Source organism: Aquila chrysaetos, chromosome 23 (genome assembly GCF_900496995.4).
Source record: "Aquila chrysaetos chrysaetos chromosome 23, bAquChr1.4, whole genome shotgun sequence".
NCBI lineage: Eukaryota > Metazoa > Chordata > Aves > Accipitriformes > Accipitridae > Aquila > Aquila chrysaetos.
In genome coordinates, this window is record NC_044026.1 from 938858 (window position 1) to 966004 (window position 27147).

The 27147-nt window shown below is 41.3% G+C and overlaps 1 protein-coding gene across 1 annotated transcript in view; it reads right to left on the reverse strand.

The window, feature by feature from the left end:
• Nucleotides 1-27147, reverse strand: part of COL4A1 (collagen type IV alpha 1 chain) — a 127394-nt gene that overhangs the window by 68010 nt on the left and 32237 nt on the right. Inside the window, exon 2 of the mRNA XM_029998714.1 lies at nucleotides 5877-5927. Within this exon, the coding sequence (XP_029854574.1) occupies nucleotides 5877-5927 (51 nt within the window). The remainder of the gene's footprint in view (nucleotides 1-5876; nucleotides 5928-27147) is intronic.

The window sequence follows — 27147 nt, forward strand, 5'->3', positions numbered from 1 at the left end:
GATATGCATCTGGCAACAACTGCTTAAAAGGTCATTTTATGCCAACTGAAACACTACTGTGTGAAAACCTTTAAAAGTCAGCTCTGAAAACTAAATATGAGCATACGTCATCACATAATATTACTGGGATATCTGCTTTTATAGCAGTCTTTCCATAGAGTTAAATTCATCAGTGTAATCCACTAGTTTGTGTTAATCAAAGATACATACCGTACTGAGTGCAAAACTACATCTTAATACAGAAAATGTTGCCAGAGACATTCGGTTCCATTTGGGCAAACAGGACAAATGGTTCAAGTAACTATTTAAAATGAAGAAAATCTAATGGCTCCAGATGCCACTTAGCAGTTTGGTCTGCCAGTTGGGAAACTGCAGAAAACTTTCAATACTTAGCATATCCCACCCAATATTATTCAGAGTCTTTTGACACCTCGTTCAAGAACAGCAGCTTTGTTGGTGTGCTCTCTTTATGAAACATAGATGTTCTCTTTCCCTGATTTGAATTAGAAGGATTATTTTACTCTGAGTGACATAAAGAAAGGGTAAATCAATAAAAATACACTAGTGTCACTGCAGAATTGACACAAACATTGTGACAACAGCCTGATTTTTCGAACTTTATAAACCACAGGTATTCTTGAAGAATATCAGATCTGCAGCTGATGAGCATCTTTGCTTATTTTATGATGGTCTTCTGATTTCCCCCTTTCAGGAAGGAATAGATGGTTTCATGTTATCTATTAGCCCTTTCCAGACTGCAAACACAATCTTTCCTCCCACATTCCCCATCAGCCCTCTTGTCAACTTTATGTCCCTCTCTGGGATGTATAATTTAGCTGTACTTTCCTTGGTGTCCTCAGTTCATGGTCTTTCCAACTCAGGCATGAAGAGCTGCTGTACACAAGCTAAGTTCCTACAGCAGCCACTGACATAGAAACACTGAGCAAAACCATGGAAGAACTGATTAAAACCAAATTGTAAACACTGAGATGAAATAGTGCCAATGGGAAGTGTAAAATCGAACATTTTTGATTAAAAAAAGTCTTGATGTTGCTAATACAGGTTGAATATGAAAAGCATAGACCTAGTGATTACTGATTTGCTCCACTGGAGGAACTGATTTGTTGCCCTCTGCTATATCGTAAAAGAAACTCAGAAGTACTTAAAAGTGATCTTCCCACTGACTGCCAGAGCTTCTCTCCAACAAAGGGTTTTATATTGTTTTAACTCAGCAATATCACAAATATTTTTGCTCCGTCTTTTGATACCTAAAATGACAGCAAAAGCCTTGAAGGCCCTCCCAGTCTGATATACCTCAAAAAAACCAAACCAAAATAAACATACAGGGACACAGCCGACTGGAACAGTCAACTCTTCATTACACAGAGGAAATGGAGAAGCACAGTCACCTGCAGACAGCAAAACCATGCACGACTCTAAGACTGTATGAGTGTGCAGACTGTATGAGAGAAAAGACTGGTCACTGCTCCTCTTGATGGGGGACCACAGAGGTGTCCCAGTGACTGTCAGCCTAAGCCAGTAACAGAGCTAGCTGGCTTCCAGACCCACAATGGCTCAAGCAAAGCCAGTTTGTGTACTTCTGCAGCATGGTCAATCCACACAGGGATGATGCATCCATCAAGGGAAACACAGAAGTAATTTTTATGTAGGTATAATAACACAGGTACAGTCCCAGAATCAGGCAAACAAAAATATGCCAATATAAAGTGAATTGCTCAAGTTTTCTTACATCTCAAACAAAAAAACCTGAAAAGCAGCAGTTATGCAAGAGTTAATTCTATTCTTATTTTCTATTTTCTTTCAGAATTTCCTAGTAGAGATTTTTTTTTTTAAAGTGCAATACTTCATGTGCAATGACAAAATCACATCTGATATACTCTTGTGACTAACTTTTAATGGGTAATGCTGAGGCAGGGCAACCATCATATGGTATTTATACTAAAGAATGAGAATTTATACCTTAATGCATTCTAACTGAAAAGTGTTAGAAGGTTAATCATTCTGTATTAGTTACAGCTAAGTTCCAGTGTTACCTCCATTTATACACATTTCTGATATGGAGTAAAAGGAGCGTAAATGGTCATGAATGAGAGAATGAACATTCTTGGAAAAAGTCAGTGCATGGAGAATTTTACTCAGCTCTATACAGTCTTTGTTCTAAATGGTAATTAAATGCTTAACTTGCTTTTTCTACACACATTAATGGCTAGCACTTCTTATCTCCCCAGCTGCTTGAAATTGTTCTCAAAATCTAGGTAGGCATAAATGAGAAAACATAGCTTCTGTCTGCTTCTGAGTAACCCAATACAACATAGGCAAGCATTCAAAACTGATCAGTTTAAACAGATCTCATACTTCAGCAAGGTTAGAAAGAACAGTCAGTTACTATGCAGAAAACCAAATAAAAAGTGTAAGAGGAAACAAATGAAGAAGTTTTAGGCTAATCTATCTAATGGAAAACCGTAAGGTATTATTTATTATTGTATTATTTTAGCAATATTATGTTTTTCTAAAATTTCTGCACCTTTTGTTTGGCAAATACTTTATACTTGACATTATATAGCTTAAAATAACAGCCTGATGTTCAGTGTAATAACAAAGGCTTTATAGGATAAGAGCCATCTGTTGCAATTACACTCACTTTCTGAAATTTTCTGAAAGGGATGAAAACCCTTAGACTTTGTCAATTATATGCCCTTGATAAAGTATGAGTCATCTTAAAGGAGTTTGGCACAGAGATGCAATTTTCATGGAAGCAGTCTAATGAGAGAACGTATTGAATGTATTCTAAATATGACCGTTCAAATGGTCATACTGATGGAAAGATTCTCAAATGAGAGAGAAAAATACGGCAATGTAATTTACTCTTCCGTGTCTGAAATGCTGTTGGGTAATATTTCTTGGGCATTTCACAGCCTGTAAGTCAAATACTATCTTCAACACTTTTTCTGGTGAGATCATTAATGTGATTATTTGGCCAAATGTATTTTAATTAAACCCCACCCCCAAATCGTAGGCTCTGGAACTTCTTCCCACACTACGGTAGGAAATATATCTCCAGATGTTAATAATTAAGGCATTAAAGGGTAAACCCAGCACCCACTTCCGCAGCTGCCGAAGCTCCCACGGCAGTAAACTGGTGTGGTTACGTTGCTGAAGAGCGTGGGTGGATTGGAAAAGGCCCTTCAGCGTTTGTGCACTTCTGTGCAACATGGAAGCCAGATCAAAAGGGTTTCCAGTGTAGGCAACATGTTGGCTGTGGATGGTGCCGGGCAGAAGGGCTGTGTGCTTCCCACGCAAGTGGCTACGTGAGAAGCGGAGAGCAGATGTTCTCCAACGCGGTCTCCTGGGGTACCACAAGAGCTGGGCACTACGGCCCTCCTCTGGCCTGGATCCTGGCTAGGATCGATCTTTCTAATGAGTCCTTCTCCGAGTAAACCACATTCACGTAGATCTCTGAGGTACCAGGTACCACTACTGATGCGCGCATTAATGGGAACTGTGTTCAGCAGAGACATGCTTCAAATCCAAATGCGTTCGTTGGAAAGACGATTTCTAGAAATATTACCGAGGCAAGCGGGAAGGACGCTTCCCTCGCTTTCCCTCACCAACGTCTGTCTTCAGGCCTGGGACTGGGTAGCAGGCTGTCCTTATTCTAGACAGGCATTAAATGTAAAGAATTGGGATGAAAAGCTGCACTAGGCTAAAACAAGGGTGGGGGGCAGATGTTTTTAAATAAAACTCAGTTTTCTGTTCAAAATCCTAAGTACACATTTGAAAGCCTCAGAGTGTTAACATAACGAGCAAGCATTGATATATATTGATCTGAATCAAGTTACTTTGAAATGCATTCCAAAACACCTCCAAATGCCTTTCTTGAATATTCTTTTCTAGGTGTAACTATTCATTCACCTGTCTAGACGTCTCTAATGTCAATAATTAAATTCCTACATAGTCTAAAACTATGTAAATACTTCACTGTACACATGTTTAAAGTCAGAGAAGTTTGTGATAGAAACCATTAGGAAGAGCGTGGAGTACACTGACTTGCGCGACAAGTTTGCATGAGATCTGGAATTTACTATGACTTCTTTTGCTATGGACTGGTAATTTTTCTCTCTTCTACATATTTAAATAACTTACATTAATTTGGGGTAGTCTTGGCTTCTACAATGTCAGACAAGCATCTATTTCTTTCAAAGACAACTTTTTGAGACTCGACTATGCAAATGAAAAATGCCAGCAAGAGCTCTAGCAAAGAGAGTCAGGATTGCGGCCAGAAATAAATGAAGCATAAGCTTTAATACAATTTATTTCCCCAAACTATAATTTTTTAAAATTATCTAGTTACAAGATGCTGGCATACTCTGTGAACTGAAAACTAATGGCTTTCAACAAGAGAGTTATAACATAGTATATCTCTCATTCTACAATGACTCATTTGTACTTGTTACTGAAAAATAAGATCAAGATATCAAGGAATAAATTAGAGTTCCGAACCTTTCTCAAATCTTTGCTTTTTTTTTATATCTATCTATCTATATATATAGATATATATCTGACTTTTATTAAACAGATATTAATGGGTCATTAAAAAAAGGAGACTCCATCTAAAAGATTATTTGAACCTCGACACTTTTCATCTGTCTCACAAATTAATCTATGTTCTGTTACAAAGAAAACAATCTTTGCTTGGGTCTCCAATTAAGTAATTTACATTCCTTGTTCTGGCAAACACTGAAGAAAAGCCACCAACAAACATTCTTAAAACCCTCATCCGTAAATACGTAGCTATCGCATGTGAGACAATGTAGAATACCAGCTGTATATTTATTTAAAAAACCCAAAACAACCCCCCCATAACAAAAACCAAACAAAACCCCCACCTCTTCTAAGCAGTCCTTCGGTTGACCTAAACAACTTACCGCAAAAAATGTTCCCAGTGCAATCACAGAATGGTAAAACCTTTGGTTCACACTCATATAATGGTAGATATACAGTACATGTGCATGCACAACAGAACACACTGTAGATTAAAATCTCTACAGCAAAATTGGAAGAGATAAGGAGAGCGATTGAATGTCTACAATATTTACAAAAGCAAGTAATTTACAGGGGGAATTCATGGAATGCTTAAGTACGCTATATTTTGTATTCGCTGTTACTGCTTTAAAAGAAGCCTTTAAAGTGCCTTTTCTGTTTCACACACAGAAAGTTTACATAGCCGAACGGGAACTTCAAAACTCATTTGCGAGGCTCTGTCAAAATTTTTAAATATTGGGTTTTTTTTCTTGACCTCCAACACTTTTCTGTATTTAAGCTGATTACTAAATCTCCTTCTTCCTACTGCAGGTCATTGCCTCCCAGGGCTAACCCTGGTCAAGGTACGTTGCTTACGATGCATCACAGCCTTCTTGGAGAGCAACCTGCACGGCGGGCCGAGGGGAGCGGTTCTGAACCCAGCCGCTCGCCTCGCCTCCAGCGGCGGCCAGCTGCCAAGCCTGCCACGCGCTGACGAGCCTGGAGGTGAGGCGCAGGAAGGGACAGCGTGCCGGGACAGCATCCCACGCGACGCGGAAAGAGGGAGGGCACGGCCAAGCGCCGGGCTAGGGGCTTCAGCCCGCAGCGGGGGCATTCGGCTGCTTCCCACCCCAGCCCTCCTGCCCTCCGCTGCTGCGGACACGGAGCCAGCTGCTGTTGGGAACCCTGCTGAAGGGCACGTGGCCCGGCCGTGGCGATGCCCCGAGGCGGTGCAGGTGTTCCTGAAACCGACAGCTCACCCGCCTCCCAAGAGATTATACACCGTGTGGTTTAAGTAAGCAAGGTAACGAAGTGGAGAGAGCTGACCTACTCACCTTTTGCCCTTTTACGCCACTGCAGTCACATTTTCCACAACCGGAACAACCCTGAAAACAAAAGAGAAATTGAGAATTAATTGTCTGAACTGGGTGGCAGGAGAACATACTGCAACGAGCCAGGGGTGTCAGCACTACCACCCTGACTGCAGGGCTGGTCAGTGTGGGGAGCGTTCGCTTCAGCCCAACGCAATACTTCGTTATCTTTATATAGGTGTACACCTCTGGTCTCAGTCTCAGTCCAATAAAAGATGCCTTTGTAAAAGAAGAAAACCTGCTATAGTTTTTAACCATAGAAAACTGTTGTATTACTTCTAAATTGTTGTCTTTTGGCCACCATTTAAAAAATAACTCATTTTTACAGAATACACACATACTCTGCCTCTAGCAATATGAATGTCTCAATTTAAAACAAGTGGATTCTCTGCTAGGATTCTATTCATTCAAAGCCCAACAGAATATTTAAAACAAAATCAATCCAGTCGTAGAAGCATCTCTTTAATACCAGTTTTTTATTAAATGGCTTGCATTCTGCATAAATACCTAACCTCTATAAATATGTGCCATTGCTTTGAAGAGAAAGGGATGGTGAAACTGCAGTTCATGATTTATCTTCTATGCTTAAGGAGAAAAATACCAGACCTGAAGAATATGTTTTTTGTTTCTTCTCTGAAGACAAAAAATGTTGTCTACACCCTTTGGTGTTTACCATGAGATCTCTTAATGTTGATTTACTAAATTTTTTTTATCAGTAAGTGGCAATCTTCAGATAGGAGGAGAATAGTTTTTAAAGGAAGTTAAATATTGGTATAATTACCACAGGAAACTATATCAAGAAGTATGTCTGGACATACTTTATGAAATCGAGTCAAACCACAGCCCCTCAAAGAGCAAACTGCTCCTAACGTTAGATATTAGATATGGAGGCAATTGTTAATGTTTACTGGCCAAGCAATGTCTAGCTCCAGGGTTCTGGTCCTGTTTCTTATATCTACCACATTTTAAGTGATCTTCTTTCCTCCTTGCCCCCTATAATGCCCAAATGCAATTGTCATTATGATGGGAAACCTTCCACTCGGTAAAAGCACATTTGTTGCAGCAGGAGAATGCACAGAAAACATGAATAAAAACATAACCAGTCTGAATTATTCTCCAGTAGATCCCATAGAGATCCTTGTTTTCTGAAAGGCACCTCATGGGGTTGCTACACTAGGTAAACTGAAGTCAAAATACAGCCAACTTGTACCTCCAGAAAATGATGGTACTTCAGCACAGAAGCTGACAGACTCCCAGGTCTATCTGGATTCTGTGATATGAAATTCTGGAGGGCAGGTGGATGGGAGGGTGCGGGAGAGGGGCTTTTTCATCTCGGGGGGAAGGAAGGTGGACTGTGCAGCTGGCCCTGCCAGCCCCGACGGCTGATCCCATCACACGAAATACTCCTAAGTGCCACTTCCCTCAGAAGTGAGGGAGAGAAGATCTTGATGTAGGTGTTTGAGGAAGGGACCTTTATCTTAATAAATGCTACTAAAAGCTTTCATGCCTTTCTTCACGTAAGTCTTAAGATGGAGACTTGAGAGATTTGGGTGTTGGTTTGTTTGGATCAAGTCACAGCAATCAAAAGATTGGGATTTCTATGACATAATCATAAAGAGCCATTCATTTTTTTTTGCAAAACGTGAAAGGTGATAACATATCAGAGAGGTCAGATTAACTGATGCACAGGTAAAAGCTTACAGTCGCTTTGTGTTACCAGAGTATTTCTGTGCACTTAAGTGCATCTGGGCTGCTCCTCACTTTTCCTCCTCATAGTCATGAAGCAACCAGTGAGTAACTCAGCAGTCTAGTGCATTTACTGATGTCATGCCCCTCAGAAACAAACTAGGAGGAAAACAAGTAAAGCATCTGTGTCACTGAATATTCCACCACTGCACACGAGATCCTTCAGCAGCCCTGTTAAGCCGTTATCCAGAAGCAGTCAGGGACGGCACCTCTCCAGAGCCAGCTCTCAGCACGGGTGCTGGGCACCGGTCCCTCCGCACCTGTGGGCTCCACAGCCTACTGGGACCTCGGTACTTCTGGGAAATCGAGAGCAAACGTACCTAATCCATTTTGAATTTGGAAAACCTCCAATGAGACCACTAAACATCATCACACTGGAAAGTTAAATAATACAGAAACATTTTTACTTGGTAAATACATTTTCTTTTAAAGTAAAGCATTAAAGAGAAATGGGGCTTTAATACTGAAAATAAAGTTATTAAAGGCTGTCTAATAAAACTAAAGTACCAGCTACTGAAAAATTTGTTGCTTCTGTTGAGATCCTTTTTTTATACGTAGATCCACTGAATTTGTTGTTTGAAGCCAAACTTTCTCCATATTCACATAAAGCAAAAATAATCACATTTTTTCTCTTACATTATTACAGCATTTAACCATGTTATAAATGCACAGAAAGATGAAAATTCACACTGATTAAAATGAGTATTTATCATATACTGCAGAAAGAGAATTAGATCTGAAAATGACACCAACACATGCTGCAACACCAACTCAGTACTGACCAGGAGAGAAAGTGCCACCCACTGAAGAATCCGCTTTACTCCTTGCAGCACATGGTTATGCCTGGAAAAACATTGGGCCTCCCATTTCAAGAAGTGACCCAGTGTGACCTCTCTTGGTTTTTCAGACCTGATGAGATCACAGCTGGAGGACGCATGCTTGCAGCTCATACTTCCTCCTTCAGCATCATGTAGAATGTTATCAGTTTTATCAACACATCCCTTAAATTCAGAAGAAGTCTGTTTTATTTGCATCTGGGAATGTAATTAAAATACGTCATTGAATCATCATAAACATCTGTTTTCAAGTTAATCCCTGCATATTTCCTTCAGCCTGTTATTTAACATGCACATTTTTGAAAAAAAAGTATGTTTTTTTTTATTTTTAAGTTGGTTTTTGTTCTTAAATTTAGCATGGCCAGAAGAATGGACTTGTGCTTTCAGGTCTCTCTTTGTGCTCCCCAAAATGATGCAATTATATTCAATTTTTCCTGTTTCTTAAGCCTCAAATTAGAATAACCAAAGGCGAGGAAGGTGAGAAAATACTGAGCATCAGGGAGCACAGCTGCATAAGGTCCTATCTGCAGTCAAGTGCTGTAGCCTGCTTTGCCAGAACAGGCCACCTGTGCTACAGAACTCTGCCTTTATTTTACAGTAGCATCGTCTCCTACTGTCACTCAGTGTAACCTTTGCAGGTGGATGGAAGGTTGGCCAACCATGACAGCCACTACTGAACAGCATTATCCTCAGCTACTAAAATGTATTTTTGAATCCGAGGAATGTGGTAACATTCTGCACATACTAGGAGGAAGTATGAGCTTCTTCCTCTCAGTCCTCTGAAAAGATGGGAGAGCCGGACTAGAAACAGCTTATGGATCAAAGGTCAATTTAAGGAGGTCAAAGGGGCATTTAAGTAATGAGGTGAGAAATTGAGAGAGCGCAAGATGGTTGCAGCAGGTACAGGAATCAGGGTCTGGGTTCACGTAACCCAGTGTAGGTACAAACATCTTTACTAGTCACTGCAGTCCCCCTCTATTCAATGGCAACAAACAGGCACTTCCAGGCTGGGATCCATCTCACCTATTTTGGATGTTTGCTTTCAATGGAGATGAAGCACACCTTGGAGGACTAAGCAGAAGAGACTGAAATGGGCAGAAAGGAGTATGGGCTATGTATGAGAACAAGGGGTAAAAGGGACAGAAAAGTGGATACGGAGGATCAAACAGAGGGCTAGAAGTTACAGACGGAATGGGACAGAGAATAACAATAGCTCTTCATTCCTTGTAAAGCGTTAGAAATTTAGTTGGGTATCTTTTGAATTGCGAACAAGGAGACCTGCATTTCTGGTACTCATTTAGGAATGACTTAAGAACGTTACACAACCAAGTCCTAAGTGGGAAACTTCCCCCTGAAGGAATAAAGATAATCATCACAAGGTAAGTAAGCTGAAATTGTGCAAATTCTTACTTCTAAACTTTTATGATTTTAAATTGGTCTCATGATACAAAGAATCTAGTTCATGATTTCCCGCCACACATGACTAGAGATAATGAGACAAATTAAGAGAAATAGTTCTGTTCTATCTCCCAGACATCCTCTGTGAAACAATGCCTTCCCCAGGAACTGCATGGAGCTTGGAGCAATCACTGCTGTTCTCCAAGTGCCAAAACAGAGAAGGAATGGTGCTGGGCAGGAAGTATAATCCACGGGGAGGGATGAAGAGGCAGACTCTTTATCCCTTGCCTAGGAGCCAATTACAGACTAATCCAAAGATTTTGGCCAGGTGCGCTGTGATACCTCACCTACTTTGCACGGTAGGCTAGCAGTTTTCAAAAAGCTATAGCCCCCTCGTACCACAGGCCAGCCCCTCATATAACATTTGATGACATTCATTTTAATATTATTCCTCCCACAAAATATCAGTCAGCCCAGAAGCAGAAGGTTCTTTTAGCAATACAAATTGCTTCATTTTTTGACAAGCATTTCCGTTCCATTTCATTCTCCCAGACTGTCTGCAACTGATAAGTTTAATGAATCACGCTAGCAAATCAGTATAAAACTATAAAAAGATTATGTCCCTTTAACAGCGTGCATATTAACGTGCTACATGCAGACTGAGCATTTGCCTAAAGGAGAGCGATTCATTTACTATCATATTAACAGATAATTCTAAAAAAAGTGCTGCTAATGAATGGGCGTCCCAACCTGGACATCTAACCTCCATCAATCATGTACCGAGCCATGTACTAAGCCCTGTGACTGACAGAGCTGGAAAGGCTGCTAGAAGTTCCTGCAGTGGACGGAAGAAACTCTGCTCTGCAATTCAGCCTGTAAGACACCTGTCAGATCGTGGCTACAGACCTTTGTTGCATTTTGCCCCATTTTCCCACGTCCAGCTACTTTCCTGGCCTTGGAGGACTATTACTTGGAACTCGCACAGGAACGATGCAAACAGCCAGATGAGCAACCTAGGAGGGGAGACAACTGCTGTATTTGGAAATGCACCATTTCTGGAGGCTGCAGAGATCTCCAAAAAAGCACGAAGGCCGAGTCAGTTCTTGGGCACTCCACTCTCTTACAGAAGTGCATTTTTCAAGACAAAACATAGTTCTCTTTCCCACAACATCAGCTCTGACTCTGCTTGCTGAGTTTCAGTTGCTGAGCTGACTACCAGCTTAGGTTAATTGCACAGGTATCAGTCAAGTTCATCTCTTACCCTGCAAAGCACACATCTCAGGCAGACACAGGTAAAATTCTCACTGTTTACTTAACTCTGTTCATGTTAAAGTTTTCATTCCAGGGAATGTAGTCACTTCTCCTACCCAAAATACGCCTTTCAAATGACTGAAAATCCTGTGAACAGGTGACTGGTGAGACTAGCACAGGTATCAAAATTCTCTGAGTATTTACAATGTTTCTAATTCATAGCTGAAATGCTTCAAAAATTAAAAATAATCATAATTATTTCATCTCATGATTCATTCATTATAAAGCGACATTTTCTGTTTAGACACGACACTTAAACTGATGAATTTTTCTGATGAAACAGTGTAGATTTTGCACTCTACATTGCTTTAGTTCAAACCCCAATTTGAGCTGAATTTCAATACCAGTTTCAAGTTGAAACACCAAGACTGGTTATGCCAATGGGATGGCTGCCTGACAGTGTCAGCTTTAAGTCTGAATCTCCTCCCTCCATAAAACCCACCCCCTTCCACCCTTACGCTAACCTAGTCACAACAGGAAAGGCCAAGGGAGATTTATCCCTACGTAGCAGACACTGCACTTCTTCCTAAGCACACGTATGTACAAATCACGTAGCTGACAAGAGCTGGATCAATAATGTCTTCAGTTTCACATCCCACTAAATACAGGAATAGGGAGGTGATGCCAGCTGCAGGACACTTATCTCGCATTCCTCTCATACTTTCTTCTCTCTTCAGAATGTCAAAATAGCTCTCTAGCTGTATTACTATTCTTGTCCTTACCCTTTAGATATAACTGTACTGAATTAGCTGAACTGCTCTTTTGCATGTAAAGAACCATTAGAGGAAATCACTGCTATATTTCAGTTAATGTCAATATTTTTATTAACTGATTTTGCAGTCCATCAACAGCTTTAAAAACAATCATGTTGCTAAAACTTCTGATTTACACTTAGCTAGAACAAAGAGGATAACAAAAAAATCCAGACTGTCTTAGCAAGTTAGCAAAATTTAGTTATTTGCCTTTGTACTATTAAATTTACTTTAGATTATGGAAACAGATGGCTTCACTTGAACAGTATAAAATCCTTTTTTTTTTTTTTCTTAAATAAATGTATCAGGATGAAAAGCTTCATTGTTTCTTTATCTGACCATACTGTATTTAAACAAAAGGATAAAAATTGTGATTTGCAAGAAACAAGAACTGTCACCTATTAAAAAAAACCCAAATGACAAACTTACAAACTTCTAGTTCTGCTTAGCCAACAGTAACAAGGTATGAATTAGTATTAACATACGTATTTTGAAACATTATTTTTGAAAGGTTAAGTTATGTATTGATACACTGGTTGACAGGAACTCTGTGGGGGAAAAGTAAACGTGTCCTGCCTAAACTAGGGTTTAAAAACATATTTGTAAAAATGCTGGCAAAGCAAACTGATTGCTCAGTGTAAGTACATCATTCTTCTTTGCCATGATTTAAAAAAACAAAAACCTACCACCAACAAAACCTCAAAGTCACCCTCCTTCAAAACACATTAACTTTGCATTAAGTGTTTGACCTGGACTTAAGAGTTGTTCTACCATACGCTATCTTCTGCCTCAGAGGGTCTGTGCTCACTGCTTTTAGAAGTGGAAACCTGCTGTGCTGTGGAACATTTCAAAGGCAAGACTGACCCCCTCTCTCCCACTGAAATGATTTCATTTCACATGGCACACTGAAACCTTATTAGATCAGAGAGGGGAACCTGAACATCTTCCTTCCTTAAGGACAGTCCAAAGCACTGGAGTACAAAGGGATTTCCACTCGCACTCACCCTGCATCCACAAGAGCTGGGTAGCTGGGCATGGAACCGCACTACCTGCGTGTGACAGCAGATCTCCCAAGCACCAGCTGGTAAACAGGCACTCATCCACCAGCTGAAGGAGTGGATTCACAGCCCCTCACTGCACTGAACATGGGCATCTTTAAAATGCAAGGAAGTAGCCATCAGGAAAAAGCAACTCCTTTGTGAGCCCAGGTTTTTATTTCCTTTGCTTGTAACAAATGAAGAAAAATCAGAAAACTCAAACTGTACTATTTAAAAATTCCTGAAAAAGGCCTCTCAAATTGGTTTTTTTTCTTAGTAATTTTATTATTCTTAATATTTTATCTTTCTCATCCAAACCACGATCAATTTAAGTGTGGTGCCTGAACAGAAAACATCACTTCAAAATGAATAAACCACTAAGGCTAGCTTGAATCATAAAGACTATTACTTTTTATGACAAGTAGTATTAATTGGTAATTAGAGAGGAAACCTCAGCGCAAGCACTCGCACAAGTACTGCGGGAAGCACCAGAAGGCTAGCTGTGCGCAGACGGGCTTCAGCGGGCTGCTGGCTTCTCGACGGTCAGAAAGGAGAAGAGAGCGACTTGGTGCACTGTCTCACCTTCGGTCACTCCTGCACCCTCTGCGGGGACAAGGGTAACTGCCGCTTGGCCATCTCTGTGCTGAAGGACTGGCCTTGGTCAAATGCCTGAAGAGTGGGGAGTCTGTCCCTTGCAGGAGTTGACACAAAGCCAATTGTCCTGGACTGACGATTTGAACTTCAACCCTCAAAATGGTTCAGGAAAAGGAATGTCACCATGCCTTCATTTTCAGGACTTAAAGCAGGGAACAGAAATTGGGCAGAGTTCTCTTTCATTTGTAAACCCATCAATTTTAGATGTCTATGGACAGATAAGTAATAGACAAAAGGGAATATTTTATGATTTTATAATGTCAGCAAGCTCCAGTCTTTCCTCCTTTCCCAACTCCTTTTTCTCCCCCATAAAAAAAAAAAAGTGGGCAGCTTATCTTCATGTCCTTTTTTTTTTTCCCCCAGCAAATCATGGGTAGACTTCAACTACAACTGCTCAGGGAATTCCCTGAACCAAGGGACAGCTTATTGGTTTTACAGCTTTCACCTTCTAGGTCACCAAATTAAGTTCAGCTCTAGGCAGCCATCACTGGAAGTTTCTGTCATGTAGTAGGCTATTTAAAGTCCTTGGTTGTGTCATTTCCATTTTCTGTAGATCCGGTATTCACACAGCACAGAAGAACAGTGCCATTCAAGATGTCCTGTGGGATCCCACCTGCCTCCAGCTGCCAGGCCAGGTGGGAACAGCTCTCCCCGAGGTCCTGGGTCACATCTGCCAGGCCTATGTAAATATCTCAAATGGCACCAAATGCCCATGTTTAAGCAGCGGAAGTAAGTGTGACCTAATAATCTCCAAAGGCTCCCTAAACCTTGCACGGATAAGGAGAATTAAAATACTAATTCTCCTGAAGACCTCCTTTGGCTGTAGGCTAGTGTACATGAGTAGGACAGAAGGAAGCAGAAGTGGTCCCCACTCATTTCTCTGCCAATGCAGAGCTGTTCTCCTAATAAACCTTCTACGGATAGCTTTAGACCAGATGAAAAAACTCCTGGAACAAACTTACACAGTGGAAAACCATGGCACTTCATGGTTACTAGTATGTCAGTGCATCAGTTAAGTATCCCTGTTAGTCTGAGGAAATCTTTAAGCAAATCCCAAATTAAGATATAAATAATATCTGAAAGGAATGGCAAGTTAGTGTCTGAAATATCACTCTGCATGATGAAACTTGAACTAATCACTCCAGTTTTATTTAAAAGCCTTGTACAGTTTTCAGAAAATCAACTGATTTTAAGAAAAGCTCTATAGAATGCAATCAGAAGAAAATTCATTATGGCTCTTGGGACATGGGGGCTGATTGTAGTTTTTGGCAGTGTTTTTTGTTCGCCTGAGGGGAGGGTTGTTTTGTTGTTGTTGTTTTTAGTATTACCAGAATCCTACAGGATGTTCATACAAAAATTGCAGACAGACTGCAGATTCTTATCGGAGATCTCCAGTATATTTTAGCCACTCGAAGGAATATTAGTTAATTTTTAAATGCTTAATATTAATTATTTCTGAAAATATTTATTTTGTAAATTAGCATCGTTTGGAAGTACTTCACTAAAAAGATGTTTAAAAAAAGAGTTACATCTTCTTAGTCAAAAGAATACCAGATTGTTGGAGCTGAAATGTTTTGTTGCTGGGACCTCATTTTTGACATTCTTTTCCAAATTCCCCAGGGGTCCGTCCTGGAGGTAGGGTCATGGGAGTCCCCTGAAAGCTGCTCTGTGAACATGACTTTCCTGTTGGTAATGTGAACACCATTTTCACAAAGCAATGCAAATCCAGGGGGCTTCCAGTTAGTTCACAGGAAATATAAAGTTATTCTTGTTGTTCCATATTTGGACAAAAATTACATTTAAAGCAACTGTTTCCTCTAAGGACATTCTTTTACAGGAAGTTCTGGCAACAATCAAGGTATTTGCTTACTTAGTGAAATTTTCAGAATATCACATTATACCACTCAGCTCCGCAGAGCTCAAAGCAGATAGCTGGTTTGTGAATACTAACTAATGGCATTATCATTAAAATATAAAGCCTCCTATCAGCATTATCTACTAGCAGGTTGATTTCCACAGACTGCCAAATACCGCTTAGCCTCCAGCAAGCACAGAATACTCTTATCTACCAAGTGAATATCAGTCCATTCGGTTTTGTACCCTTTTCCTATTTAAGAACTTTACTTTCAGTTATATTTTCAAAGTGAAAAAAATTCCAGCAGGATCCTCTGGTGTTACAGTCACTGGCGTTCCTTGACCGACAGCTGAGGATTAGAGCATACTCCAGGACTTTCTGACATCCAGCGACAAGCGCTTTCAGGAATACATTTCAAAGGGCACAACCCTTCCTAAATTCAATTATGGTAATCATTGCCAGTAATCCCCATCCTACTCTTCCAGTTCGTGAATGGGCAAACTGGAGCCAGGCAATACAGGTGAGAAGCTCCCATTCCTCCTCATCTTGCTAACTTAAAAAACATCAGAGGGGAGGACAGGAAAACTTGTTGCAGAACCACCACGGCTGTTGCAGAACTTACCATCCGCCTCATTCGCAACTGCTCTGGAGCGTACAAAGCAAACTGCTCCTTGTCCTGCACAACACAGACCCAAACACCCTGCCTTCTAACCCGCCTTTTTAGTGTGACTAGCATTAGCAGTTTCTTGGCATATAAGCTGAAGGGAAACCAAACACCAAACTTCATTCTCATCCATGAGGCAGAGCGATTGCAGTCTCTGAAACAAAGCATGTGAGTTTGTTTTTCTTGCCGCCTTCCAGGCTGGATCCGCACAGCCACCTCCAGCACCTGCTAGAGGTACAAGGCTGGATCCAGCCATAACCTGGCAAGATGGAAATGGTGTCATTACAATGGAGTCCCATAACTGCTGTCTCTGCCCGCGGCGGCCAGCGATGCTGGGGCAGGGGACAGGCGGCCATCTCCTTGCCGTCCTCTCAGTAAACCCGTGCCCGCAGGGCTGAACTCTATCTAGAAATGCCTCGTCGCTTCTCTGGCCTCGGTGCCTTCTGGTGTTCAGCGCACACCCCCGTTTTCACAAGCACGAGGGTACCCGTAGGAAGCCTGAGAACGGGTGCTCGGTGCGGTTGAAAGCCTGCCCCAAAATGGCTCCAGCAGGCAGGCAAAACGCAACGCCACCGAAACTAGGCAGAGGCTGAGGGAGAGGCAGCGGTGGCCGCCAGCCCGTCGGGCGGTGCAGCCCCTCCCGGCCACCCTCCACCTCCCAACGCTGCCCCGACCCAGGCCGGAGGCAGAACTAGGCCGAGGAAACCACCATGGAGGACTCCCTCCCTCCCTCCCTCCTCTCACACGCAGCGGCCCTCTCTCAGCAGCACCGGGGAGCGCAGGAAGCCGTGGCTGCTGCCGCCGCAGCAAGCCCTCATGCCCACAGCCTGCGCCCGGCCCAGCGGCGGGACAAACCGCAGCAGCGTGCCCGCCAAGCCCAGCTCCTTTGCCGCGGGACAATTTCTCAAACGGTGGAGAAGAGAAACATCCCTCGTAATGGCCACGTAACCGCCCCGCTTCCTTGCCGGCGGCTTCACTTCCCGCTGCGGTTGGCGGGACACGAACGCGCAGCTGCCGTTTCAGGCGCCGAGCGTTATGGCCGGTACGGCAGCCTAGCCGTGGCGGCAACCACCCGCAGCGCCGGCCCATGCGCCGACGTGGGCCACGAAGGGCCCAGGACCATCTCCCTGACGGAGAGGCCACTTCTACGCCACGCTGTCTGCAGCCATTGCTACGTCCTCCCTTTAACAACCAGCACTCGCCTGGCCCCTGCAAGCCCCCGTTGCACCGGGGAGGGCCGTGAAGGAGCGAGTCTGCTGGGGAGACACAGCCCTCCAGCACCCCAACCCTCTGCAGGGCTTTTTTGTAAACCCGAAGGCAAAGGAGATGCCTCCGGAGGGATACGCAGGAAGCCGGTGAAGCCATTTTGCAAATGTTTACAGCAGGTCCCTGAGTGGTGCTTTCCCTTCCGTTAGCTGATAAACACGAACATCAATGTAAACAAATACATTTAAAAGTAACAGCTTTAAAACAACACAGTGCTAGGAAGCGGAGGGCTTCTTCCTTGGCCATCCTTGCCTAGACTAAATAAACGGAGAGGCGAAATCCTCTTAGTTGGGATGCACACCAAAGAATGTGAGAAAAGCACAAGAAGATGAACTGGACTTCTAGGCTTGGGGCCAGAGAAGAAACCCAGGTGACATACAATCCAGCACTGATACAGACTGCTGTGTTTTGAACTCACACTGCCTGAGCGCGGCTTTCCTCCAGGTGGGCTCCGAGCACTGCATTTTTGCTTATGCGACTCCTAATTTCCCGTTAACACCCTGCCACAGCGGGGTTCATCACCAGTGGAGGAGGTTGCCTGCAGGTGCAGGTAACACCGTCACCCTGGGCTGGATCTTGCCCGGGAGGCCTCCTGCCTCCATGTCTCACACGCTGCATGAACGGTGTCCGTTTGTCCCTCCTTAGTCCTCTGCTCCCTATCACCGGTTCCTTCAGCCCTGCCCGAGTCCGACTTCGCATGGCTTAGGAAACGGCGTAGCTTTCTGTGGGTACGCAGTACCTGCAGCAAGGGCTTTGCCGGAGAACCGGCAGCAGCTCCTCAGCGCAGGCAGCCTGCCGACGCAGAGTCGCTCCCTGAAGCGGCGGCTGCACCTGCACGGCACGAACATCCCCAGCGCGCAGCCCCGTCCGACCAGAGGGTGCAGCATCCTGCTGCCCCGAAGATCTGCCCCTATGTGTCAAATGCCGCAGTTTCCACAAGGAAAACCTTCAGGTACGTCCCCACTGACCTCCATGGCACATTGCAGGTATATATGACTTGTCATTAAAATCCTTCCAGGAGGACTCTGTCAGATGGTCTATTTAAAGACTATCAAATTTTACTAGACTGTATGCTATTTTTATTGCACAAATTTATCAGAACTGTCTGAATGATTTCTTGATTAAAACAATGCTCATTTCACGTGAAGTTGTCTTTTCTTCTAAAAGGAACCTCAACCTTTTCAAAAATTCTGACAATGAAATAATAAATTAATAATGATTAACATAAACAATTTTAAATACATTGTTTGTACTTTGTAACACTAGATAGGGGGTTAGCTCAACTCATCTCCTCAATTAACACTGGGAGGAGGACACAGCTAAGGTAGTGATAGCCTTACTCTGGCCAGCAGACTCAACAGAGTCCTACGATTGTTAATGAGCAATTAATTGGTACATTTTAAGAACCTTGTGGTATTCTGGAAACAGCAGTAGTAACCACAGCAGTTCAACATCCTTGTCAAACAGGGGATTTAAAAAGCATGTAGCATGTTTAGTCTACTTAGCAGCCAGCCAGCCAAAATACACAACAAAATTTCATTTTATAAACCCACTTTTCTTCCCCACAGATCTCAAAGCTCTTCCAAACAGGTTCATCCTATGACAATACCACTGCTACAGTAAAAAAGGTGCATTTAATTGCTCTAGTGAAAGATTTCAGCCAGTTGTTGCAGACAGCCAGTTCTAAAAACTGCAGCATCACAGGTCAGGCCTAAAATTGGAAGAGCATTCCCTAAAGTGAAATCTGTTTTAGGAGTATTTGCATTATAACCCTTACAAAATTTTTGGATTGGAAGCAGTACCAGAAGTTTACCCTATGCATTTTTCTCAAATATTTTAACAAATCGCCAGTCACCAGTCTACCTGGGCATCTTCTCTTAAGCTCCAGCTTCGGTTCAGTTAAACTAATAATTTTTGCAACAAATTGTCAGTCATTTATCTGCTCGGACACCTAAAAAGCCATAAGAGGGAAGCATTGCTTTCTCTGCTTCTTAACAGGCCACTGAATTCTGTCTTTTGCTCCTGTCAAGGATGCCATTGACTATGAGCTGCTTTCTCTTCAGGAGAGTATTCAATGTCTTTTATCCTAAAGACTCTGCACGCTTCAGAAACACTTCACTCGGTTCTAGTTACATTTCAAAGGACATTACTCCATATTTAAAGACCCCAGATGGATATGGCCATGGCTGTTGAAGAGTCCCAATTTGCAAGAAATATATATCTTAAATGCAGAGCTCACGGTTTTACAAAAGCCCTTGCTCAGTAAAGAAGCGAAGACTCAACTACTGCTGAGAAGCAGAAAGAAGACTAACCAAAGGGCAAAAAAGTGCTTTTCCTTTCCTTTGCTGTTGCAAACAAATGATCCCAAAGGCCTCTTTATTCCTCTCTGAGAAGCACCAGCTAAGTGGTAATAATCAGGGGCTTGTCCAAGTGGTGTTGTCCCTTAAGAAAGGGTCTAGAGATAAGAAAACAAGCAGAGGAAAAAAAAAAAACCAACCCAAACCCCAACCCTCAAACCACCTGTAAATTTCAGCAACCCAACAGATAATTGAGAAGCAACCCCCAAATCACTGTTTCAGTTCACAAGTCCTCTTTGCAAGAACTTTACAATGCCCCGTGGCTGAGGCAGCACCTCACATCTGGAACAAGGCGCTGGCTCTACATCCTGCAGAGGCAATGCCAGAAGCAGGGAAGTATCTCCCTCCGTGAGCAACAGCCTCTCTCTTTCACAAACACACTTGGGCACCCACAGTTTATGATGATCTATGACTCCCTTGTACCTGACTTCAACAAAAAGAATGAAGATGAGCTTTAGCACAGCCTAATCTATGGACTGCAACACTCCTCTGAGAATTAGGAGCTATGGAGAGGAGTCCACGTCTTCTGCTACCTGATGAGCAGCATTATCACCACACTGGGATGTAAAAGCTAACCTTGACCTCTACGACTTGCAAGAACTCAGAGCACTTGTGTGCGTGAGGCTTACAGGGAGTGGATGGATCGGATCCCTGTCGGGATGTTGCTGCCTCGTTCACCCGATGAACATCAGACTTACATGGGAAGGAAGGGGGACGTAGGTGCAAATTAGATGGTCTAAATCTCACACTTTGTCCCATTAAATCCACACTTGAGGTGGTTACACCTCCTGTTGGATCCAGTTCTTAGTTAAGAGCCCTACAGCATAAAGGAGTTCAGAGAAAGGCAATGGAAATCATCAGTGTAGCATTTATTGCCCTGAAGTCCTGGAGCCCTAATCCTCTAATTTGCTCTGAATTCAACCCTTACATAAACACACCAGCATATTCATACTGGCAGAAACTATAATGTCAGCTCTTCCTATACAAATCAGCTCTTTAGTCCAGAAAACTTTTTCACTTGCAATTGGATTGTGACATTCTAGATGCATGTTGCACTGCAAATAAGCATACCTATTATAGAGCAACTTTGTCCCAAAATCAGTAACTAAAGACTAACCTAGACTGATTGTCAAAAGCTTATTTTCTTCTTTTTCAGCTGTGGAACTCACTTTTAGTAACATGGTTGGTCAATTGGATTCTTTTGGCATTTTTAAAACCTAGTCACAAGGAAAAATCTGTACTATCCACACGTACTCTAATTTACTTGTCTGGACCAAATGAAAAACAGACACAATTTTCTCAAACCCATATTTTTCAAAATCAACATTTGAAAATCCAGTTTTAATAAAAATTTGAATGTTGGAACATTAGAGCAAAATAGCAGCAGGAAATATTATTTTAGTGTGCAACATTTGCCAGACGCAAAAGGAAACAAACTTGTCAGTCCTCTCTTTTATGTTTCTTTGTTGACTAGACAGGAAGCTGACAAAAACTGATTTTTTTCCTCTTGTAAAGCATACAGCGTAATTTTTATTGTACCACTTCAGTTGCTGACTGCATTTGGTAAATAAAAATATACTTCATGAGCATCCAGGGAAGTGTTCAATATCTGACAGTTTACAAAAATGCCGTACTAATTAAGTACAAAAAGAAAAGTAAATAGCTTTCATTGCTGAAACGGAAATAGCGTGATTTGAGAAGCTGAAAATCCATTCTTTTCTATGGCAACTTCCTGAGTGATGGAAAAGCTATAGCTGAGCGAAATTAAACATTTGCCTAACCTGCATTCCAGGTGTAGAGGTCAGCAGAAGTGCAAATATTGATGAACATTGAGATATAGCTGTAAATATTTTGTGAGCAGTTTAAAAATAGTAAGAAGGAGACAGATAATGTTCACCTCTAAGATTTCTTCTCTTTATTAGTGACAAGCAAGCAGACACAAACAGGCTTCAACATCCTTGCTTGCTATTTAGAATTAAAAACAGTAAGCTCATCCACCCAGTAAAAGCTCAATACTAAAGATCTCATTCTTTGTCAAAAAATTAATCAAAATTTTCTGAAATCAATAAACATGCGTTATTACAGAAGAGTGCTGAGTACCAACTTCAGAGCTCTTCCAGAAAAGATCCTGCCAACAAGAGGCTTGAGGTACCCAATGGGCAAGACAAAGGACACAAGGAAGGCCATTCCTCCTGCGACGCACTGAAGGGCTGGTTCACGACAGGCGAAGAAGCCACAGAGCCCAGTCTTGGTGGGACCTGCCACAGGTTTGTCCTCTCCCTTCTGCAGCCCTAGCCCTACTCTTGTGCTGCCACTGGCACACATCAGACCCAGCCTGGGACTAAACTACATGAGGACTAAACACAGTGACTTGTTTCCCCCAGTGTTTTTAATGGCCCATTTTAGCTTATCGAACTACCGTCATGCTGGGGTCAATCAAAAAAATGCTGCCACAGTGGAGGGACAAGACGATGCAAGCAGGACCACAGGTCGAGCTGCCTAGGAACAGTGTGATGTGTGGAGTTTAAGACTGACATAGGCTTCACAAGTACTTTAACTATCAAAGGCACTTATCATTTTATCAGGCACTGAGATAAATTGGTAAGCTGATGTATTTATGAGCTACTTCATGCTATTGTGACAGAAAAGGATGGAGATCCCCAGAGTTTATCTTTAAAATGAAGTATTACTGATTATATTTCCTTCTCCAATAGTGTAACTTCCATTTACTAACACAGATACTTCCATTTTCATTGGTATTGGTGAAAGGAGGTTCAAAGTATCTGCAAAGTTATGCTGGTCTAAATTCTTCTTGAATAAATTCGACAGTCACTTTCCATTTTCTATACCTGTATGACTTCTGTTTAATAACCTCATTCCATATTGGTTTGTAAGATACTGTGTCCTGTTTTTTTTCAAAATAGGTTGACCAACTTCATATCATTATGGATATTAGCTGAATTCACAATAGTAGTTAGTTGTAATGTGACTGCCAGCTTAGCCAGGCTTCCTATTTGTCAAAAATGATCATACATCATGGCGCTACCAACATGGCTTCATGCCATAATTTGCAAATTTCAGGGAACTCAGACAGATATTGGAAAAGAGCTTCCCAATGCTCTTTCCTAGAGCCTTCCCAGCCTGTAAACACCTCTGGAAGACATGTCATCCAGAGTACATCTAGCAGTACACACAGCTTGTAACTTTGCTAAATGAATTTAAAATTTCTAATTATCCTTAAGTATACATCCTTGCGATCTGCAGTATGTTCCCAACACTAACATATAAGCATAAATCCAAGAAAATTATCCTCAGGTGATGAAAAATTACCTCAAGTCATGTACAAGAGAAATGTGAAGACTCGCACAGTCCTAACTGACAAGCATTTTGCTTGAATTAAAGCTGTCGGCGAACTCTAAATTAGTCTAGCTGCTCCAGAACATTCTGAGTAGATTCATGAATGAAAAAAATGTTCAGTTTAACAATTTCACTACAGCAAGAAATGCAAATATTGACAATTTTGAGTAACAAGTGCCCTCAAAAAAACAGGAATAAAAGTGATAAATGTAAGCAAAACCACCCAAAGTCACATCACGAGACCGCCTTTCAATGCCAGCACATCTGCAAAAGTCATATTAAAACTCAAAGTTCAGAACATGTCATTCTCATGGCAACATCCTTACTGCACCAGATGTATTCCCAAATCACTCCCTAGAACAGACCACACTTTTAACCACACATCTAAATAACACTTGAAAAAAAAAAAATCTCCTATTTTCACTGCGTGAAAAGTTAAAGAAAAACTGAAGTCATCGAAATCACTACATCTGCTTATTAAAAGTGGCTCATTAACCAAAAGGGCATCAATGCTACCTATACATAACCTTAAACTTATCATTACCACCTTACAGATGTGTTGCAAGTATTCATGACTATCAGGGGTCCTTTCATTTTTGGCACTGTTCTTTAGACTGGAGTTATATGAGTTTATACATATCTTCTAGGATTTTTTTTTACTTAAAAAGTGTCATCCCCTTGACTGTCTCACAGATCAGAAATCTGCAAACTAAAGATAAAAAACATTAGATAAATTTCAAAGAAACTGAAGAGTAATTATTAAAAACCATTCTTTGTAAGCCAAAAATCACACTTGCTTTGGGCTCAGCTCACATTTCTTGCACAGGGATAATGGTAACTCCAATCGGATTTGCTCATGGATCATTTTTCTAGCTGATGTAATTCAGGAGTTGAAACAGAAAAAAAAAAGTCAAATATTACATAATTCAAGCTTTTAGGGCAGATTGAGTCTGTTTGATAAAGTTATCATTAGCATATTTTAACCAGACTTAATGTAAGCAAAAGTTTTACAAGGGAATTAGTCCCTTAATTTCACTGGTGCTCACTTTAAAGGAGATATTTATTTATATTACATTTTTACAATATTTATTGTTCCCTGTCTCTAACAGTTTATTTGATCATCAAGCAAAATAATTCGGGTTTGAAAAGTACCCTATTAAGATAAAGATAAAACATTTCATTGAAGTCATATATAGTGCTAGAAAGGAACAGAAGTTACTTTATTTAAAAGGATTTTAATAATCAAACTGTGCAACTTTCAGTAGTTGTCTGAATCATCAGAAATGGAAGAGTTTACATCCCTATTGTCACACACGAACAAAAAATGGAAGCCCAGGAAACCTTTAGAGCAAATGTGCTCTCACCTACAAAAACCAGTCAGGTAAGCTCAGCCTATTTCCCCAGCAGCTCACATCCCAAACCACCTTGACAGACTCTTGTATTTAACCCTTCCTTCACTTCTTCGTGAAGCATGACCTCTATGAGCATCACCCTAGGCTGGCACTACTCAAGAGCACTCAAGAGTGGAGAAAGAAAGCAGAAAAAGGCACTGAGATGTGGGATTAGGAGTTCTGGTTGACAAACACAGTGGCATGAAGAACAGCAGCAGATTGTCCCAAGGGGGAGGAGGAGGAGGAGAAGGACACTCGGATTCCAGAACTTGCAGGCATCTCCACAGGAGCATAGTTAAGGTCATACATTGCAATTTTATTCTACCTGCCTTTCCTTTCAACTCCAACTAAGAAAAAATAGAACTAATTTCTAATCAATGGACTTCAACAGAATTCAGAATCCAAGTGTCTGTAGTCACAAACATGCTCGTGCCACAGCATCTCCCAGAAGGAACATACCCCACAGCAATTTACAAAGTGTACACAGCAGCAAAATGGCTCCGAGGATGGATACTGTTTGCCAAAACAGAAAATGCACCCAGACTGAAAGAAGAGACGGATGGTTTCTTTCTTTGATATGCACCCATAGTATCTGACTTCTTCCCACAATTCCTTCAAAAAAGAGACAAAAGTGATGCCAAATAGGCCATGTGAGTCAAAAGGCCTTCAAGAGGTTCTGAACATCCAATAAGTTTTGAGCTACTAAATGACAATATTGCTGGAGAGGGGCAACACTTAGAGCACCCAACTTTAAAAAATAAAAGTAATGAGAAACACTACTGGAAAAGAGAAAAACACCTGCTAAGCTTAGTTTAGCAACAGCATTAACATTCATGTTAGTATCTCCTCTGTACAAATCAAAGTAAGTTTCATCATTTTCAAACTTGCAGGGCACTAAGCAGATCCGAATCATTGCAGCAGATTCTTTCAACAGCGTGTGCACCCATCACATCACTTAACAATATGATCAGAAACTCTGGAATACCCAGTGATTTTGAAAAATCTTGTTACTCATTTATATTTGGCTATAGGAGCATAACTTTGGGCACTCATTTATTTAGTAAATACGATTAGATTTTGTCTAATTTTCCAAGTCAAAGAGCTCTAAGGATTGAAGAGGGACTCCACCTGGACAAAATAAAACAAGACCACCATGAATTCTCTAACCACCAGTGTAGGATCCTGTCTTTATCGCTATTTATTCCTAATGTATATGCATTCAACATAGTTTTTTTTCTCACATGTAAAAAACTTTACATTCTCTCTTAAAACCAGCACATTATGAAGTCATCTCATGTCTCCACACTTGACAGATTTTCTGGAAAGATCCAAAATATCACAACCAAATTTAAGAGTTGCTTGGGTAAAGACAGTTACTTTAACTGAAAAAAAAAATTCTGCTTTTAGCTCAGAAGCAGGTCATCACAGAATGTATTGAAATAGTCTTTTTGAAATGTCCACATATCAAAAATATGAATGCTTTTACACTACTCAAATCAAGGCCTGATGAACAGTAACTCGTATCACTTTTTAGATCATGGAATCACCATTTCATCTCTTGGAAAAACTCTATACAAAAATAGCATCTGTGGGAAGATGGAAACATTAGGCAATTAGTACCACAGAAGATTCTGCTATACTCATTAGGACAGCAGCCTTCTTCCTTTGGTCTTATTTTTCACATCCTGCCTTCCTTCCTTTTAGATGGCTGTGTCTCACCATTTTGTAAAGAAGAAAGCATCTGAATTTTATCTTCACAAAACCTCAAATGTATTATTTCCAGAATTTTTAAATCATTGTGGAGGAGTAATGGAACATAAAAAATTATAGGTGTTGCAACATTTCATTTTTATCCAGAAAAACGTGTATTCGTTTAATAAAAACCAAAACACTTAACATAAATTGAAAATGCTTTGTTTTCTCTTAACAATGGTGACTAATTTCAAATACCGCATGCAAGTGTTCATTCTAATGTACAAGTCAGAAGGAACCTTGACTTACATACTTTTTTCCCCTCCTCGTAAACTCTTTTTGTCTTTTCCATTTTGAGTGCTACTTCTAATACATGTACAACCTGCCCTGAAACATCTTAAATACTTGAATCACAAGCAAACTTCAATCACAGGCAAACTTCAAATAGGCTCTAACAAACAAGTGTTAAAGCACAGAAAGCTTCTGATTATTTCTGAGCAGAAGACACCTCTGGCAGTAAAAAGTTGACCTAAAGGTACTGTTGGCAGTGAAAAGCTCAAGGACAAACCAAACTGCTCTCCAAATGCTCAAGTTGTTCTTTTCTGAAGAATCCTTAGGTTGGCTTCTTTTACACGCACCCAGTGCTGGACAAGCACGCACCCAGGCCAACAGACACACTGCCAGCTCACATCCTAACCCTGCTCTTGGCCGTTTGTGGTGTGCCCCGACTAAGCATGTCCTGTGTGGGGACTCTCACACCAGAGACAAGTCCCTGGAGACTTTATTTTATTTTATAGCTTACTTGTACAGTAATACGACAGATTTGTTACACCTTGTAAAGGCACGCAGCATCACTAACGTTTGGTTGTTCGTCTACTCTACCAATTCACATTCTTTAACAGTGTGCCACAACAAAGTT